Raw genomic sequence first — 18306 nt, forward strand, 5'->3', positions numbered from 1 at the left:
AGGGTTCATCCCCTGAGGACTACGAATGTCTGCAGCTGAATTTTATGACAATCCATTTCACTGAAAACTTTCACCAGCTTGTTGTGTAATATTTGATGATTTCCACTGTAATTTGGGTTTATCTTCTGGGGAAATCTTTTCAGTAGTTAAACACCAGTCAGTGCAATATCTGTCGACAGTTTGAACCAATCCAAAATCTTAAAATCTGACCTGAAACCACCTGCTGGTGATATGGTAAAGTCAGAGGATAATCAGTGTTTTTAGGGTTCACTCTGTAGAGACCATGAATCTCTGTGCAAATCATAACAAATGAGGGTTTGAAGCATTAAGAGCTCTTTGACCTGTCAGACAGTATCACACTCAGAACGAAAACAAACAAAGCCCCATTCAGACAGGAAGTGTGGGATTATTTTAATATTAACTGTCCTGGTCCATGGCTTTTAATCCTCTCTGAGGCTTAGGTGAGGGCAAGGATAAGTGAAATTTCACCTGCTAATATGGGAAAGTAGTAAAAACAAATGAAAGCTTTCAGAAGGTTGTAACTGCTGAGGCTCATCAGTGTGAGGTAATGTCAGATACACCTTTTAAGCCTGCATTTCTTTAAGTTTTGCCAATTTGGTGTTATTAACAGTAGAAATTATTTGTTAAACAGTGTATCAGGTAATACTTGCAGTCCTATCTGCTGAGGTAGAGGAGGTTAATGAAGACACAGTCTGCTCCGCTCAGCTGACTCCAGTCTGATGGCTTTGCAGTTTTCAACTCGCATTCGAAGCAATTATGCTCCCTTTTACCCCACAACCGCTTCCCGTCTCGTCTCTGAGAGCCCTGCGAGAGGACGAGATGGAGAGGGGAAAATGAGATTTGAACCGTCTCCGCTGTCACTTAGCATTAGTTTACAGGCTCTCGCTGCCAGAGGGGAGAGGAAGCACTTTGGGGTTTTCCAGTCAGGCTCAGTTTACTGCAGGTCATTCACAGGGAGGAGTAGATGCAATCGGTTCGGGTGTGGGGGAGGAGGGCTGCAAAAAGTCTTCAATTAACTCATAAAGTGGGTTTTCTGAAGCCGAGAGGAGGCTGCAGGGGACACACACGAAGCTGGTAGTTCAGCTGAGCAATAATTCAATATTATGGGCCTTCAATACTGTCATCATATATTCATAGTTTCATCAGATTCTGTGTAAAATTAATGACTGTGAGTTATGTTTTTAAATTAAATGACATCTAGTGGTCATATGCAGAAATGCATGTAAAATGTAAATCAGCTTATATCGGAAAAAAAAAGAGTTCACTTTAACCCAAGCACTTCTCCTAACCTTTGGGATTCTGCAGATCTGTTTAGAGGCAAACCAATGCAACAACAAGAATTTTCTTACTGTTTTACTAAACACTTGAATTAATGTCATCCATATCAAAACAGAAGAATCAGATGTTTTGATGACAGGATGCTAAAAAAAACAAACAGCTAGCAGCAACATGGTAAAACCCAAATAAAAGAAATGTTTTTAACCACATTTTTCTGGCAATGCTGAAACTAAAAACCACATCCTGGTACTCTTCTCTTTGTGAAGGTCTGGCAGTGTCACATTGTAGTGCAGAAATTCTCAAAACTCCTTAGTTAGCTTGAGATGCCGCAAACTACCTTGTTTGTCTTAAGTGCTAAAAACTCTTTAGTTAGTTTAAAATGCTATAAGCTACCCAGTTAGCATCAATTGCTAAAAACTACCTAGCTTCAGATGCTAAAAGCAACCTGGTTAGCATCAATTGCTAAAATGCTAAAAAGCAACCTGTTTAGCGTCAATTGCTAAATGCTACTTGGTTAGCATCAGTAGCTAAAAGCTAATTGATTATTGTTAATTGCTAAGAATTACTTGGTTAACCCTAATTACAAAAAACAACTTTATCTCAAGTGATTAAAAAGTACTCAGCATTAATTGAGAAGTTACTTAGTTTGCTTCAAACATTAAAATTGACTTGTTTGGATTTAATGCTAAAAGCTACCTGGGTAGGTTCAGGCACTAAAGCCTTCTTGGTTAAACTTTCTTCATACTAAGAAATAAAAAGACACTAGAACATAATGTCACTAACAGAAAGTAAACTCAGGTCATGGCAGTAAATGAATTCACTGAAATAAGTCGAGCACAGTTTTGTCCTCAGATTGTGTTATTTGAGTATTAGCGCCTGCTCACTGCATGCTGATGTGTGCGTTTCTCTGCAGGCGGATTACGAGGTGACGCCGGATGAGAAGAGGAAAGAATGCGGACAGGAGCTCATCGAAAAATACTTCAACCCAAAGGTACTCGCTGATGTTTCCTGTCAGGTCTGACATGGTTTTATGTTTATTAGGAGGATATCTGTTGGGTTTTTTATTGTTTATTCTCAAAGCTCATTTCCATCTGAAGCAGGAAGATATAGAAACAAGCTCAAACTGAAGACCAACGACCATCAAATGACCAAAAGGTTTCCACTGGCTTTTGGTCATTAAATGTGTCACAAACATAACAAAATATCTACAAAAATCACCTGAAAAGTATCCAAACTGTGATGTTTAGAGAAAATTATTGCTATGGACGATCATGAATTTGATAACAAAACATCAGTTTTGTTGTCAAAGTAGCAGAGGAGCTCTGTAGGAGCAATTTGAAACTTTTATTAATGATGCATTCACTGACAAAAATATCAGACCAAAAGTCGTCAAATCTTTTCCATGTTTTACATTGTTTCTGTCTGATTGGTACCAGTGTGCTTTACCAGTGTGCACTATAGATTTATTTTGTAATTTTATTCAAAATACATCATCTGCCCAGTGGAGTAAATTAATAAAACTTTGAAATTAAATGTAATATAAATGGTAAGTGGTGTTTATTTAGTATACAGACTCGTCATCACAGCAGACTGAATAGAGTCACTGAGTTTTGGACAAAGTGCTAAATTTATTTGTATTTTTAGTTTTTTACTGTTATTATTTTCAGCCAGTTTTGTAGCAGAAGGCTCGTCTTCTGTTAAATGCCCCCACTGTGGTTGAATTTTAAAACACCTGCCTCTAGAGCGTCCCTGAACGGATCACTCAGAGTAGGAACTGCTCACTCCGGCTCGTCAAGAAGGAAAATCAGATCTAATCAGCTGATGGTGGATGATGATGGGAGCAGGGCCGCTCATTGGCTGACCATACGATGATGTAACTACCTGCAGTCCTGAGGCCTGAACTATGAAGCAGGGATTGTGAGGGTAACTTCAGGATTATCCTGAAGTTTCAGTGTCATGAAGGTGGTTCACTTCTCTGCAGGCGAAGGTTATGTTTGACATAAGAGATCACCACCTGCTGACCAATCAGATCTCTGTGTTTGATAGTATAAGAGGGTCAAAAGTCTTTTCTCTCTACCTCAGGTGTTTCCAGGCCAGGTGAGATAGGTAGTCTGATGCCTGACCAGCATCAGTGCTTCTGACACTCTGATTGGTCATTGCCTGTGTCAGGATCAGTGAAGCCAGATAACAGAAAGAAATCCTGGCCTCGCCTCGTAGTTCAGGCTGAAGCTCCGCCCTGATGTTTCCTGCTGATTCTGTGTGAGCGCGAATGTGCAGGTCTGAACCTGCAGACTAACACAAACACCTCCCAGCTCCGTCTCAAACCTCATCCGTCCGGCTCTCTCTGTCAGAGTTACAGTCGGAGCTGATTCACTGTTTTCACCTGAATTTCATGTGTTTTTTCCCTGTGCAGTCAGAGGACCACGTGCCTGAGGTGGAGGAGGCCATGATGGCTCAGTGCACAGAAAGGCTGCAGCAGGAGGCCTGCAAAGACCTCTTCAAGGACTGTACCAAGTAAGATTGCAGGGGTTTTTAAGGATTAATTTGCTGTTCTTTTGGATATATTCCCCCAGTTTAATCATATCAGCTTTTTTAAGGTTTGTTTAATGTGCTTGTTTGGACTCTAGCTCACCTGGGACCCCAGGAACATTAAGGTTGAGAGGTCTTCACTGAGCGAGGGGATACTACCGAAGAACATATGTAAACAAAAAGTGACTTGTAACACAAACGTAAAACCTAAGCTGTTAGATAAATCAAAGAAATTAAATCTGAGACCCCCCCCCGCCCACACCCCACCCCCACCTTGCAGTCAGGAGTAAGCACCCCTAAGGCTAAAACAAGAATCCTCAGTCTTTGTTCAGCAGCACGGGTCAGAACCTGACCCGTGCTGCTGAAGCGCCCTAAGAGCCAAAAATCACACAAACAGGTGCGCTTCAACTGGAAACGATACACCGAGTTACTTTAGTTTGATCTCAGCGATCCAGACCAGTGAAACCAGTCCAAAACAAACTGTCTTCAAAGAAAATCAGAAAAGGAAACATTCAGAGCTGGGACCATTCACCAACCAACCAAAGATGTCACCAGATATTATTATTAGGAAACCGATGGACAGGCCGAGGTGTTATTTCCTGATTCTGATGTCATTAGATATACATTAGAGTTTACAAACCACAGTGGAAACCCATAAAACCAAAATAATATGGTCGTTGACTCAATCAGTACTTTTAAGCTTCCCTTTCACTGCAGTTTAGTAAAGCTGGGATCCCCACAGCACCATTTACAAACTGGAGTAAGAAACAGTTTCCATTTCAGGGTAAATAAATTAAATCAGCTGAGTCACATATATTCTTTTACCTCGAAATATTTAAAATCAGACAGCTGTTCTTTTTGTTCATGATTTCTCACAAAAAGCCTTTGAACTCTAGTTTATGGCGTCAGCATTTACCCGATGATGGTCAAACACACGAGTAACGGCACCAACAGCTGACGACAACAAAATAAGACGAGCAGCGTCAGACATAAAAATTAATGTGCCACATCCAGATCTTATCTCAAGTCCAAGCTGCTTCACTTTACTGGGAATACCACAAGATCTGGAATATTCTGCTTCGCCTGCTGCCGCTTTAACCCGACTCTGGATAAGTTGGAGAGGATGTGTGGATGGGCAGTGATGTCTAAGCTTCACAAAAAAGGAGCTTTTCAACTGAAAATTTCCACCAGAATCTTCCTACTCAGACGCCTCATTTTATTGACACATGAAGGAAAAGCTGATTACATCTACGTTTGAGAAGCTGCAGGTTTTCCGAGCGTGTGATGAGCTTGGAAACGAATCAGCGGTTGTTTGAACAATGCCCTGTTTGTGTAGGCACAGCAGAGAAACTGCCACTTAATGTCAAATATGAGAGATTCAGTTGTGCAGATATGACAGACTTTATCCATTCTGCGTGAAATAAAACATCCCTTTGTGTCGAGGGTGTCGGTGTTAGCGCTTATCCAGAAATATCTCTGGAAAACATCGAGTGCCCTGCAGAGAAACCGGCAGCCTGGCTTTGATGTCGACCCCGTGCGAAGTCTTTAAAGTCACAAGTCTCGAGTCCAACTGAAGTCAGAGGTCAGAGCAGCGTCGATTTTTAGAAGGTGATAAAGTCAGCGTTTATTTCAAACTTGTGTCCTGAGTGTTGTGTGTGTGAGGGGTTATGATTGGCCCAGAGGAGGACCAAACGCCCGAAGAGTTCTCCATCTAATAATGTTTGTTGGAGTGTTTCTGGGTTTTTTTGTTAGGCAACAATAATTCAGTTCAGTTTTATTTATATCGCACCAAACCACAACAACAGTCGCCTCAAGCTGCTTCAGAATGTAAGGTAAAGAGCCGACAGTACTACAGAGAGATGTGTGACAATGAAATTCCAATAATCACATTTTCATTTTAAAGCTCTGACTCGTTGTTTCAAACCGTGACTCTTTGTAACATCTCCAGTATTGGTGGCTGTTTGTCAGGCTGCAGATTACATAAAACAAAACTAACTAAAAAAAAAGGAAAAGAAAAGTTTGACTTGAGCAGGTTGTAAAAATAATAGGAATACACTTAATGCTGCTTCTCTGATGAGGAAGAGCCTTAGTGTGCTAACAACACTCACATGTTGAGTAACGTCCTCTTCATCGCTGCGTAGGCGTGATGCAGCGCAGAGATGCAAAATCAACATCACGATCTCTGAACTCCAAATGTAAAGCAGCCATCGTGTGTCATCTTACAGCTGACAGTAGGCCATTGAAAGCTCTGTGTAGGTCACTCTGTGGCTGCCCACCTGAGGGTAACCTGCAGTTCCTCTAATGTCCACCTGAGGCTCCAAATAGACCCTCACATTTACAATTTCCAACAAGAGATGAACTCGGGGAACAGCTGCCTTACTGCAGGATGCATACATGGCACCCAAGGGTGAAACATTTATGGCTAACGCTGTAATTTAAAAAGCCTGTGCGTCGAAGCAGAGTCTCATTGAGGACACTGATGACCGTGTTTTATTCGTTCATCAGGGGTGAGTTTAAGAGAGGAGGGGTTTACTGGTAGACCTGCAGGATTTCAGGAGCATTCAAAACAGGAAATAAACAAACAGGTTTGTGATAAAACCACGACAGACCCAGCGATGTTTGCATGCTTTGCAGCATCTTTATTAACGGTTGCTGTACACTCAAACACCTCAGCTGCAGCTCACAGCTGGACACATGCAAACAACAACAAAACTAATGACAACAGCACAGCCTTTTACACTTCACACATTGCAGATGCCACACAGGTGCGTCCATCTGACCTGCAGCAGCATCGCAGACCACGCCTTGCCACAGGGTTAGTCTGCACAGTTACTTTTAGTTGTCTGGCTTTTAGATGATTCGACTAGTCTGAGATCTCTCTGTTGTCCAGCCATCCGTCCATTTTCTGTTGCATGTCTGAGGATGGAGCAGCACCTCCACCAGCTCATCCGCAGAGACAGTGTGGGACTCTGAAGCCAGATATGTTATATCATCTCTGCAGCATGTCCCTCCTCCTAGTAGGACACACCCGACCCACCTCACATAGGGGTTCTGCTGGGAGGTGTCCTAATCAGTGTCCTGAGCATGGACTGACTCCTTTCGATGTGGAGGACCATTAGCTCTGTTCTGAGTCCCTCTGACTCTGAGAGTCCAGTGTGATGTTCGCAAACAGCAAATGCAGAAATGATCAGATTGTTGACTTAAATGATCGGAGAGCTCTCAATGATGAAGCTGAATTCAGTGTGAAACTGACAGCTGTTGTGTGTTGTGCGTTTTCCAGACTGATCCACGACTACCTGAGCATGGCGCCCTTCGCAGACTACCTCGACAGCATGTACTACAACAGGTTCCTCCAGTGGAAATGGCTGGAGAGGTAACATTTATGCATAAACACCAACTTGCTCTTTCTTCTTTCTTTCTTTCTGCTCTCTGTGTGCAGCAACTTCTTCAACTTAAAAAAAATAACTCAGGCACATTAAGAAGCACTAAATCCTCCACAGAACCAGTATGAACACGCTCAGCTGCTTCATCAGTTTCTTTCAGTGTCCTCAAGGGGGGGAGGGGGGTTAACGGGGGTGAGAACAGTCTTTACAAACAAAATCAGCGTCACACGTTTCAAAATCTGAGGTGGAAATTGCTCAATGGGGTGTTTCACTTTTCTGTTGAATATTATGGGGTAGCTTCTCGAACAGACAGCCTAAAGGGGGTTCTGCAGAATTTCAAACAACACCTGAGGGCTTTGTTCGATCATGCAGCGTGACCGAGCAGTGTCTAATCACGTCTTCAGAAATAAGAGATAAACGCTTCCACAGAGCTGTGCTGAGCGATAACAGATTTACAGAAAAACAAAGGATGACAATCTCTCAAAACAGCTCCAACGTGTCCTGCAAACACCTCCTAAATACCTGAAGGAAGAGCAGCGATTCACCTTCAGCTACACATTTCTATTCCTGGATCCTTTGAGGTTTGAACAGCAGGTGGGTGTGGCTTCTCTGACATCATACACATCCTAGAGCAGGAAAAAACAACTGCTCCTGGCACAGGGAGTACTTAAACAACTGGACTTATAAAAATCAAGCAGGCGGCACCTGCTGGTCGGCTGAAAGAGACGTCCATGTTTTTATACACAGCAGATGGCGCTGTAGAGCGTTTTTAAGTCACACCAGAAAATGGAAATAGCAGGGAGTCTCAAAGTGTGGGCCACAGCCCCCTGGTGGTCTTTGAACGAACTGCAGTTTGGCAAAAAGAAACATTTGACAATAAAAAATTCATTTTTTTTCCACTTATCCAGTTCAGGTTTGTGGGAGGGCTGCAGTCTATCACAGCAGCCATACTGGACATGTCGGCAGTCTTTTGCAAGGCTCACACATTATTATTTAATAAATTTGTTATCACTCATTTGCAAGAAAAGTAAAAGGGGACCTGTTAATAGAGAAGTTCAAGCAAACGTTTGTGAACCAACAATGAAATAAGTTCTTCTTCTTTAGTCTTGTGTGTCACACTTGTTTTTTAAAGATTTGAGTGTAGCTTCCTTTGTCTGGTTAATTATGAAGCGACCTGCAGCTGCTCGAAGGACGAAGTGAAACCACTCAAGGTCACATCTGGCGACCTTAACTTTTCCTTTAGGATATTCTGTCACATGGCTGCGCTGCCACTTTAGCACACAGAGTAATTGGAAGAAATAGTTTCTTCTTTCAACACTGAGAAAAATATCCACAAGCCAAAATCCAGACTTCCCACAGGGACTTTTCCTGATGAGGTTTCCCAGGAAACCCCAGGGTCCTGATTCCTGGTATTCAGCTGTAAGCGCTCTCTGATGAGTGCTTTGTTAATTTGTTTGTGGAGGAGTAAGCCGACACACAATGGCATAATGGCAGTTTTGTCAGGTTTGTTTGCCTCTCTGATGGTTCCCAGTCTCCACTTTGAAAACTTCAGCGATGCCGCAAACAAACTCTGGATCCTGCAGACTGTTTTGCTTTCATTGTTTAAACTTCTGCTCATGATGGATTAGCGGAAACAACACACTTGGGAAACCAGGGAATCTTACAGGGATCCACGTTTAGCAGATATAAAACACGAGGCTCGTTTGTTCCAGCCTCACATGCTGTTCAACTTTTTTTTTAAAGGGTTTATCATGATCGGTTTTCCAGGAACTGTGGAGGGTCGTTGACCTCAAACGTCTCAGTTCATCGACTGAAGTTTCGAGGACTAGCTCTGAATTCCTTCCTTTAAATGAAGCAAAATCATGAAAAATGAGCACCATAAGTGGAAGTTCTCTTTTAGCAGTAACGTCGGGCTGCTGTGCTGCTGACAGAGATTAAAGTCGTGGCCATTCAGAATGTCTCCACGCAGTTATCAGAGAGACAGCTCATAAGACTTGAGATTTTATTTACACTACTACCTCTCTAACTGTATTTAGCACAAATATAGATAAAATAAAATGGAAACAGAGGGTATCTGAAGATAAGAAAAGTTACACAGAAATTAATTCTGCTGTCTCCTTTACATACACAAAACTCAAAATTGAGCCAAGAAATTGCTTTACATAAAGCCACATGTCAGTTTTAGTCAGTCTAACAGGGCAGTAGAAAATTTAGCTCATTTATAGTTTATAAAATATAATTCACAGATTTTTCAGTGGAGTAAAAAAATTTGCCTGACGTTGTATTGCTCTACCTAAATACGTTAGAAACAGGTTTAGCCTGGGTGGAAAGGCTCTTATCCTTCCTCTCCGAGTGTCCGGGGTCAGTCTTGATAATGTCACTTCGTCTGCTATTTCCTATCCGGTCTTTAAGTCTGACGTCATTAGCCAAATTCTTTCATCTGTAATAAAATTATCAGTGTGGCTGTTTTACCAGGTGTAACAATTAAGTTTAACATCCAGGCATCCATGAAAACAGGATTTATGAAATTTAACGGAGTTAGAAGTTAGCAGGAAGTTAGCGCGCTAGTTTCAAGCTAAATATAATTTATCATGTTCTGACTGAGAGGTTTCTGAAAAAATTCAAACGTACAGCTCTGCTATCACTTCCAACATAAATGAAGACAAGAAAACTAAACAGCAGTGACGTTTGTAGGGTTACTGAAGTTGGGCTAGCTGGTATATAATGATGTGCTACGTGATCGCTAGCGACACAGCTATGTTAGCATAGCATAAACACAGTGAAGCTGGAGGATGAACGCTAACTTTTTTCCACTCGATAAAAGTTAACGTGAGGGTTCCCGATGGTTAGGGACAAATGCAATCGCATGGCAGGATGCTGTAAATGGACCAAACTTCAGTCAGGAGAACAACTGAGATAATCCATCCACAAGACGAGGTTAGTCATTAATATACTGCTGCATGGGCTGGGCTGTAGTTACAGCGTAAGGGTTTAAAAACTGAGCTTTAAAATGAACAGTGATAATAAAAACCGAGAGAGGCCAACAGTGATCACTGACTGTTTTTAGGGGCTTGTTGAGATTAAATAGAACAAGATACAAAGCATTAAAACATGTTAAATACACAACAGACTTATTAAACGTAGAGAAGTTTGTGCCCGGAAGCAGGTTTCATCACGTCATCACTTAAAGATAGCATGTGGGGTCCCACAGGGCTTAGTCCTTGGACCTCTTTATAGAAATAAACTAATGGCTGCCAGTTATGTCTCATTTAGTCCTGAAAAGAAAAGGTCCTCCCTGGACTTCTGTCTGCCTGGCATTAAAAACTCGATGACTTCTTGCAAATTAACTCAGAAATATGATCAGAACAAAAACAAGGATTGTAGTTTTATCCAACAGGGACACTCCCCATCTTGGACTGCTAAGAACCAAAGTAAAGCAATCTAAACTTTATTCAGATAGAAAAGAATTAAATACTTAATGGAGATTATGGCATTTTCAATTTAAATATTTTTATTGAGACACAAATGTACATTAATTTACAATGACAATACAATCTGTTCCCCTCACACATTTGTTAATTTTTCTTACATGAACAGATACAATAATACACACACACACACATACAGGAACAACCACACATACGCTTATATAAAATTGAGAAAACAAAAAAAAAACAAAACTAAGAAGAAAACCAAAACAAAACACACACACACAAAAAGAAAAAAAAAAAAAAAAAGGGGGGATTATATTAATCAGCTGGTAGAACGTTTAATGACTTGGTAATAGTTTACGAAGGGCCCCAGATACGATAAAATCCTCTGTATTTGCCCTTCGCCACAAGGCCTATCTTTTGCAATTTAAGAAATAACATCACATCTCTAAACCATAAAGAAACTGAAGGTGGCTTTGAAGATTTCCAAAGGAGTAAGATGCAACGTCTAGCCAAAAGTGATGTAAAGGCTAATATTTTGAAGTGTGTAGGGTCTGTCAGACCAGTGTTGTCTGGAAGCCCAAAACAGCTAGAAAAGGGTCCATGCAGATTTGGGTCCCAAGAGCCTTGGAAAGAATAACTGAATACTGACTCCAGAAGCCATGGAGTCTCGGCACAGAAAGAACATATGACCTAGGTCACATGGGGTGGCATAACATCTCTCACACTGATCCATCACTTGTGGGTAAATCTCAGAAAGACGAGATTTTGAATAGTAAACCCTGTACAATACCTTGAACTGGATAAGTTGTAACCTGGCACAGGACGTACTATAACGGACATTGGATACTGCTTTCTCCCATTGCTGATCCGAAAAAATTACTCCTAACTCCCGCTCCCAAGCCCTCCTAATTTTAACAACTGAATGGACATTTAAATCCATAAGTTGTTTATATATTAAGGATATAATTGACTTCTTATTGGGTTTAGGGATAAGAATTCCTCCCATGGTTGGACGTTTGGAAGAAGAGGGTAGGAGGGGAAGAGAGCAGAAGTGCAGTGCCGTGCCTGAAAATAACGGAATAGATTGGTAGCCGGAAGATTTGTTTCCGAACACAGGTCTAAAAAAGTTAAGAAAGTGCCATCTTTATAGAGATCCTTAAAAGTATTAATACCATGACGCTTCCACTGTACATAGGTACCATCAATGAGGCCAGGAGTAAACAGATGGTTCTGTGTGATGGGCATGTGTACTGATGCAGAAATGTACTTAAAATGACTCCTGAATTGTGACCAAATCCTTAGACTAGACTGTACCACGGGTTTTTTGTGAAATGAGAAGGCTTAAGTGGTAGTGGAGAGAACAATAAAGCTTCTAAGGATGAGGAAGTGCACGACAGGCGCCCAGTTTACACCACAGCAGTTCTTGAGATTCAAGCCAATGGGTCAATTTGTGAATATGAGAGGACCAATAGTAAAATAAAAAAAGTTAGGCAAGGCAAGACCACCATCAAACGTCAGTCTCTGTAATAATGATTTCCTCACCCTGGGATGTTTCCTCCCACAAAAAACGATATGACTAGCTGGTCCAACTTTTGAAAAAAGCTTTAGGTAAAAATATAGGAATACTCTGAAACAGAAATAACAATCGAGGCAAAATGTTCATCTTTACAGCATTGATCCGACCAATTAGGGACAAGGGTAGCGAATTCCATCTTTGAAAATCTGATTGAATTTGAGTGATTAAAGGGGAGAAATTGGAAGAGTATAAAGAAGACAAAGTACGAGTCACGTTAACTCCCAAATATTTAAAACCGGCAGGGCTAAGTCTAAAAGGAACGTCAGATTGTTTAAGTGTAAGACTTAAAGAATTTATGGGGAAACATTCACTTTTAAGAAGATTTATTTTGTAACCTGACAGAGCGCCGAACTCGTTTAATAGAGACACAATCGATGGTATGCTAGATAAGGGATCCGAAACATATAGAAGCAGGTCATCTGCATACAAAGAGATTATGGCATTTTCATTTTGACTTTGGTCTCCAACAAGATTATCAAACATAATACCTCAATTTCTTCCAGCCTCCTGATCAGAGGCCAGAAACTGATAAATAAGCCTAAATTTGAGTTAATGTTCAACTAAAGCTACCAGGTCACAATCTGAATAAACCTCTGAATTTCTGCCTTTTATTAACTTAAGCAAAAAGACACAAAGGGACAAAACAAATCTGACATTTGGATTTAATTGGTGAACTTAAAGATGAACAAAATCTTTTTGCTTCAAGTAATGAGAGAAAAGTGTCAGACGTGACGACAAGAAGGAAAGTAATTTTACCATGTCAGTACTTCTTAAAAGCTTCTCTCGTGCAGGAAGATTGCTCTCTTGCTGGAAATTGAGACAGACTGACTAACTCAAGACAAGTATATGCCTGCAGACTAATGGGGCTGATTTAGCAGGGCTGGGTTCCCACCCTACTAGCTAGCTAACAATGTCTCAATTGAAATAATAAACTGGATCTATGACTGTTTTTCGCCTGTATGTGGAGTTGTGTTGGAGTCTCTGTTGTGCTGGTGTTGATTAATATGCTGTTTGTAAGCTAATGCTAGCTAGTGTTGCTCATTGTTGATGCTGGGAAATTAGGAAAGAGAACTGGACGTAAGCATCAGTGTGACTTTATCAACTTATCACATAGAAATCAGTCCACGTGCTACTAAAGCCTAAAGATGGAGAAAATCTTTGAGTTTCATTAGAGTCTGTTCCAACGCTGTCAATAAAAAGATATTAACACATTAAAAGTGAGGGCTACTGCATGTTTTAATATGCAGGGCAGCAGAGAGAGTGGTGCTTTTGTTACTAATAGCTTTCCAGGTTCCTTGTGATTTCCATTTGAATACATTAGATGATTGTTGGCAGAGAAATTTGCTAATAAAAGTACCAAGGATATCACATGTTCTTAATGCAAATATACACAAACCAATGCCAATTATTAAAAAATGCAAATGTGAAAAAAGAAATAGGAGAATTTTCATCCCATGGCTTATTAAGCAGTAAATGAGTCATCAGGTTTAATGAGCCTGTGCCCCAGGGTCCATTTAAATTACCTGCTTGGATGACCAAAATGCCCAAAAGGCGTGATGAGATGAGAGTGTTGATCCCAGGAGGGTCCAGATCAGTGGTGCTGGTGTTTATTACAACAGTGTGCGGTTCTCTGCAATCCATTTACCAACGACTGTCTGTCGACAGAAAAACTGTATTTCAAACCACTGCATTGTTCAAACAGGTGGCATACAGAGCTGCTGGTATCTTGCAGTTTTCACATAATATGTTATCATTAAAGTAATGGTCACCTGAAGATCAAAACAAGACACTTATTTAATCTGCTTTGTTAAGTCAAAGTACTGGACAATTGTTAAATCAGATGTATTAAGTAGATACTCAGTGTTATCACTTCTAACAAAGTTTAGATGATAGCTGCTAATTCAAGTTATCAATGGTTGATCAAAACCAAATATCAGTGGTTTTCCCTACTCCCCAGGAAAACTGACTGTATAGCTAACTGACAGCTAGCCATCTGATGTCAAGTTTTGACACATAAGATGTGGCAAAAAAAGGGGGGATTTAAGGGTTAATTTGAAATGAGTTTTAGGATCATTTTAGGACTTCTGAGGTAGAAATTGTTATTTTTCTGGTTAAGAAAAAGAAGAATGAAAATGAACTGAATCCTGTTTAGAAGATAAAAATGCTATACCAAGAACAGGTTATAACACAGGAAATGTGAGTTAGTGTTAACACACAGGAGTTGTTTCTAGGCAGCTTTTAGCTATGATAAAATTTATTCATGAATAACTGCTTATATGCTTAAACTTACTTGATTAGAATGGTTGTTTTCTTTCTTTTTTCTTTACCGTTCCAAACGGTACAAGCTAATAGATAATTAGCGTTACCTTTGACAAAGAGAGTAAGAGGACAAAAAAACCAAACAAAAAAATCATTGACACATCCAAGTAAAAAACAAATGAAATTCTCTGTATTTTACATTGTGAAATACAGAGAATGATTCTTAGCTATTTATCTATATAAGCATGCATGCTAGCATTAGCCAACATTGACCAGACAAAGACTAAAAGTTAAAATTGGTCCATAAAACCAAAGAAAGAATCTCTCCATGACTTCAACATCTGGCCAAACAGTTTTCTCCTGATAGTCAATTTCCTAGCTGGTTAATGAGGCTCTAATAGATAAAACTGGGTTTCTTTTAACTAATGATAGCCGATATGCTAATATTAGCCTACAAATTGTTTGAAAACCATAGTAGCAGTTAGCTGGCTATCTCAGATTCTCTCTAATTTTACCTCTTGACAGATAATAAAAAAATAAAGTAATAAAAGAAACTTGGCTGTTTTTCGTGTAACATGTATACGGTTCTTATGTGTCCGAAGTTAAAGTTTGTTTGCAATTCTTTGTTTTTCTTGATTGGAGAAGTGAATGACATATTTTAAACAAAGGGAAAATAAGCAGACTTAATACGGCGGCTTTTCTTTAAAGTTTTAAACTGGTTCAGCTATATCGTCATTATAGCTTTCCTAAACATAATTTTTTCATTTCATTTCATTTCTAAACATGTGTACATTGCTTTTTAAATTGGATGTTTATTAAATTGACTTTCTCTCTTTGTTAAACAGGCAACCAGTGACGAAAAATACATTCAGACAGTACAGAGTTTTAGGAAAAGGTGGTTTTGGAGAGGTGAGTACTGAATGTTTTGGTTACTTTAATTATAATGTGTTATGTTGTCACAATGTCATTAAAAACATCTTTCTTGGGCAGCTACAGTATATACAGGTAAAGTTACCTGAGTTAAAGTTCAGAGGCTCTGCCCTCATTTGAGGTCTCTGAAGATTTGAATGAAAAGTTGTGCGTTGGTAAATCAGAAAGTTCTAGATTTTAAGACATGTTTTTATTGGATTTAATCTCAACCGTTAAGAAATGGGAGGCTGTAGATGAATTTATAGGTCCTCACACGGGCCAAAGAAACAGAGGGCAGAAAGAAAAATAGTTAATTACGTTCTACTTATTTAGATTCAGAGAAATGGGTGCTGTTTCACTGAGGTCAGACTAAAACAAATGCCTTAGAGCCTTTAAACAGTCTAATCGTGCAGAGGAGTTCAGTGTTCCTAACTCAATCTTTTCTTTGGCCCCTGAAATGAAGGACTTTATCGGAGGCATCTAAATCCTATTACACACCACTGAATGGTGTCTCTGTGCCCTCTGTTCGTCTAATGAGACCAGTCTTTTTTAATTCCAAACACCGATAGCTGATTAGGCGTATACGCATCAGGTCATGAGATAACAGGGGACATTAAGTCAGGGTCAGTTTTGTCGGTTCAGATCACGGTGAGTCGAATTTACTGGAACCACAAGGAAGGTCATGGTGAGGAGAAAGCAGGGGGCACCTTTAAGTGATACACAAAAGCAATTCGGGGTCCTTTACAAGGTAAAACTAACATTTTCTGACCGTCTTTGACCTACATGAGGGGCTCTGGGGTCATTCAGTGCCTCCCATCTGAACCCCTCAGCTGATTGCTTTTGTACAGTAACTTCAGTATATTTAATGAAACCATGCAAATCTTACCTCCAGGCTCAGAGGATGATCTGAGCACAGATACTAGCAGAAGGAGGAGGACACTGCACTGAACACAGCTGGATGTTCTCCTCTGAAGTTTGTACAAGTTAATAAAAGGGACACGCTGAGCAGACAACAAAGCAACAAACCACAAAGATCCCAAAACCCTCCGCACATTCTCCAGAAAGGAAAACAATGTTTGATCAGCGTCCAAGCTCCATGAAGCATGTCTGAATTTACATTCATTCGACAGAGAAAAAGTCCTCTGGTACCGTTCGGTGAAATCAAAACAAAATCCTGTAAAGACAAACATTTTGTCTTTACAGGGAGTGATTTTTTTTTTAACAGAGCTTACTTGTGTTTTTCAGCCATGAACGTTTCATGGAATAATTAGCCTATCGTGTTCAGTAGTGGGTTGTTTCTTTACCTTAACACTGCTGCTCCCTACACAAAAGTCACTACAGCTATAAATGTACGTCTGACTACAGCTGAAACATGAAGTTTCCGTTAACTCTGTGTTTAAATGTGATATAATCAGATGTGAACTCTTATCCTCCTCATTTGCTACAGTTAATATAGTTTCATATTGTTTAGTTTTCATGATTTTTTTCAGTCAGTTTCCAGCGTGGTTTTGTATGGAAGTCCATTTCCGCCGCTAAAAACATTAAAAAGTATCCATAACTTGAAAATTTGAGTTATTTTCTTGAAACCTCGACTTATTAAAGCTTATAAGTGAAGCTTATGGCTTCAACTTACGGCTAACAAGAAACTGACGTCATTCACGTAGATTACTGATTGGCAGCGCTAACTCGAAAACTCAAAATTCTGACAAAAGTAACTTGAAATTTCGAGTTAGCGCTGCCAATCAGTAATCTACGTGAATGACGTCAGTTTCTTGTTAGCCGGAAGGATATAGCACAGAGGAATTGCGCGCTCAAAACCGGATCGTGAGCTACCAATGTATAGCAACAAATTGGCGCTTTCGAGAGTACGTTTGCTGATAGTAACGCCATGTGATTCAGCTAATAACAGAAGGTTTTCATCATTTGTGAAGCCACGCTGAAAATACTCAACAGTTTGTGCATTCATGACTGGCTGTAATACTGGTAGCTTAGCTGCAGCATTTATAGCTGAGGGCTTAAGCTTAAGGAAATGACATCATTCATGTAGTTCACTGATTGGCAGCGCTAACTCGAAATTTCGAGTTACTTTTCTCAAAATTCTGAGTTAATAACTTGAAAAAAATAATTTTTTTAGTGGTGGAAACGGGCTTCCACAGTGTTGCTTGTTTCAGATCTTTTGGGGGTTTTTTTTGGTTTTAATTGTTTCTTTTTTAAATGATATTTTTGAGGGATCCTAAAGTGTCCTTTTTCTTCCACCCCGTCGTCTGCAGGTGTGTGCGTGTCAGGTACGAGCCACGGGGAAAATGTACGCCTGCAAGAAGCTGGAGAAGAAGAGGATAAAGAAGAGGAAAGGAGAGTCTATGGCCCTCAACGAGAAGCAGATCCTGGAGAAAGTCAACAGCAGATTTGTAGTGAGTATCTCATCTCAGCTTCAGATTCAGCTCGAGGGATCGTTTGCAGTGGCAGTAATTAAAAGGCAGCGCTGAGGTTTGCAGCGTCTCTGCTGTGGTTTGATTCTCGACCAGATGGACTTCATTCAGCTGTTATTTGATTTGGACGGACGTCAGTCGGCTGGTCCGGTCTCCCGGGGTTTAATGCGAAAACCCACAGATGGCTTTAATTAACACATCTTAATCAGTTTGGAAATCTTTGGCATGATGTTTTTGTGTTTATGTGTGCAGAACAGAACTTGCTGAACTTCCTAAACTTCAAAGGATTACAGTTTTTAAAAGAAAACAGTTGATGGCGCAGATTATCGTCAGCACAGACTCTGAGGACAGCGCGCACATTTTTAATGCAATTCAACATCCTCGTTGCAGATACGTTTAAATCCTAAATGAAAACCAGCCACAGCAGTTCCCCTGCATCAGTCCGTAGACCTCTCAGTGTTAGAGATCTTATAGGGTTGCCTACAGAT

At 40.2% G+C, this 18306-nt stretch overlaps 1 protein-coding gene and 1 long non-coding RNA gene across 2 annotated transcripts in view; one reads left to right on the top strand and one right to left on the bottom strand.

The window, feature by feature from the left end:
• The window catches only part of grk6 (G protein-coupled receptor kinase 6), a 56801-nt gene that overhangs the window by 29381 nt on the left and 9114 nt on the right, over positions 1 to 18306 (top strand). The window contains exons 4-8 of the mRNA XM_031750294.2: positions 2213 to 2290; positions 3713 to 3813; positions 7109 to 7201; positions 15326 to 15389; positions 17660 to 17800. Coding sequence (XP_031606154.2) covers positions 2213 to 2290; positions 3713 to 3813; positions 7109 to 7201; positions 15326 to 15389; positions 17660 to 17800 — 477 coding nt within the window. The remainder of the gene's footprint in view (positions 1 to 2212; positions 2291 to 3712; positions 3814 to 7108; positions 7202 to 15325; positions 15390 to 17659; positions 17801 to 18306) is intronic.
• LOC120442266 lies at positions 406 to 14997 on the bottom strand. Its single transcript, XR_005614607.1, has 3 exons — positions 14512 to 14997; positions 13745 to 13876; positions 406 to 825 (listed from the first exon to the last, which is right to left on the bottom strand). It is a non-coding gene; the product is annotated as an uncharacterized LOC120442266 (long non-coding RNA).

This window comes from Oreochromis aureus, linkage group 10, assembly GCF_013358895.1.
Source record: "Oreochromis aureus strain Israel breed Guangdong linkage group 10, ZZ_aureus, whole genome shotgun sequence".
NCBI classification, from domain to species: domain Eukaryota; kingdom Metazoa; phylum Chordata; class Actinopteri; order Cichliformes; family Cichlidae; genus Oreochromis; species Oreochromis aureus.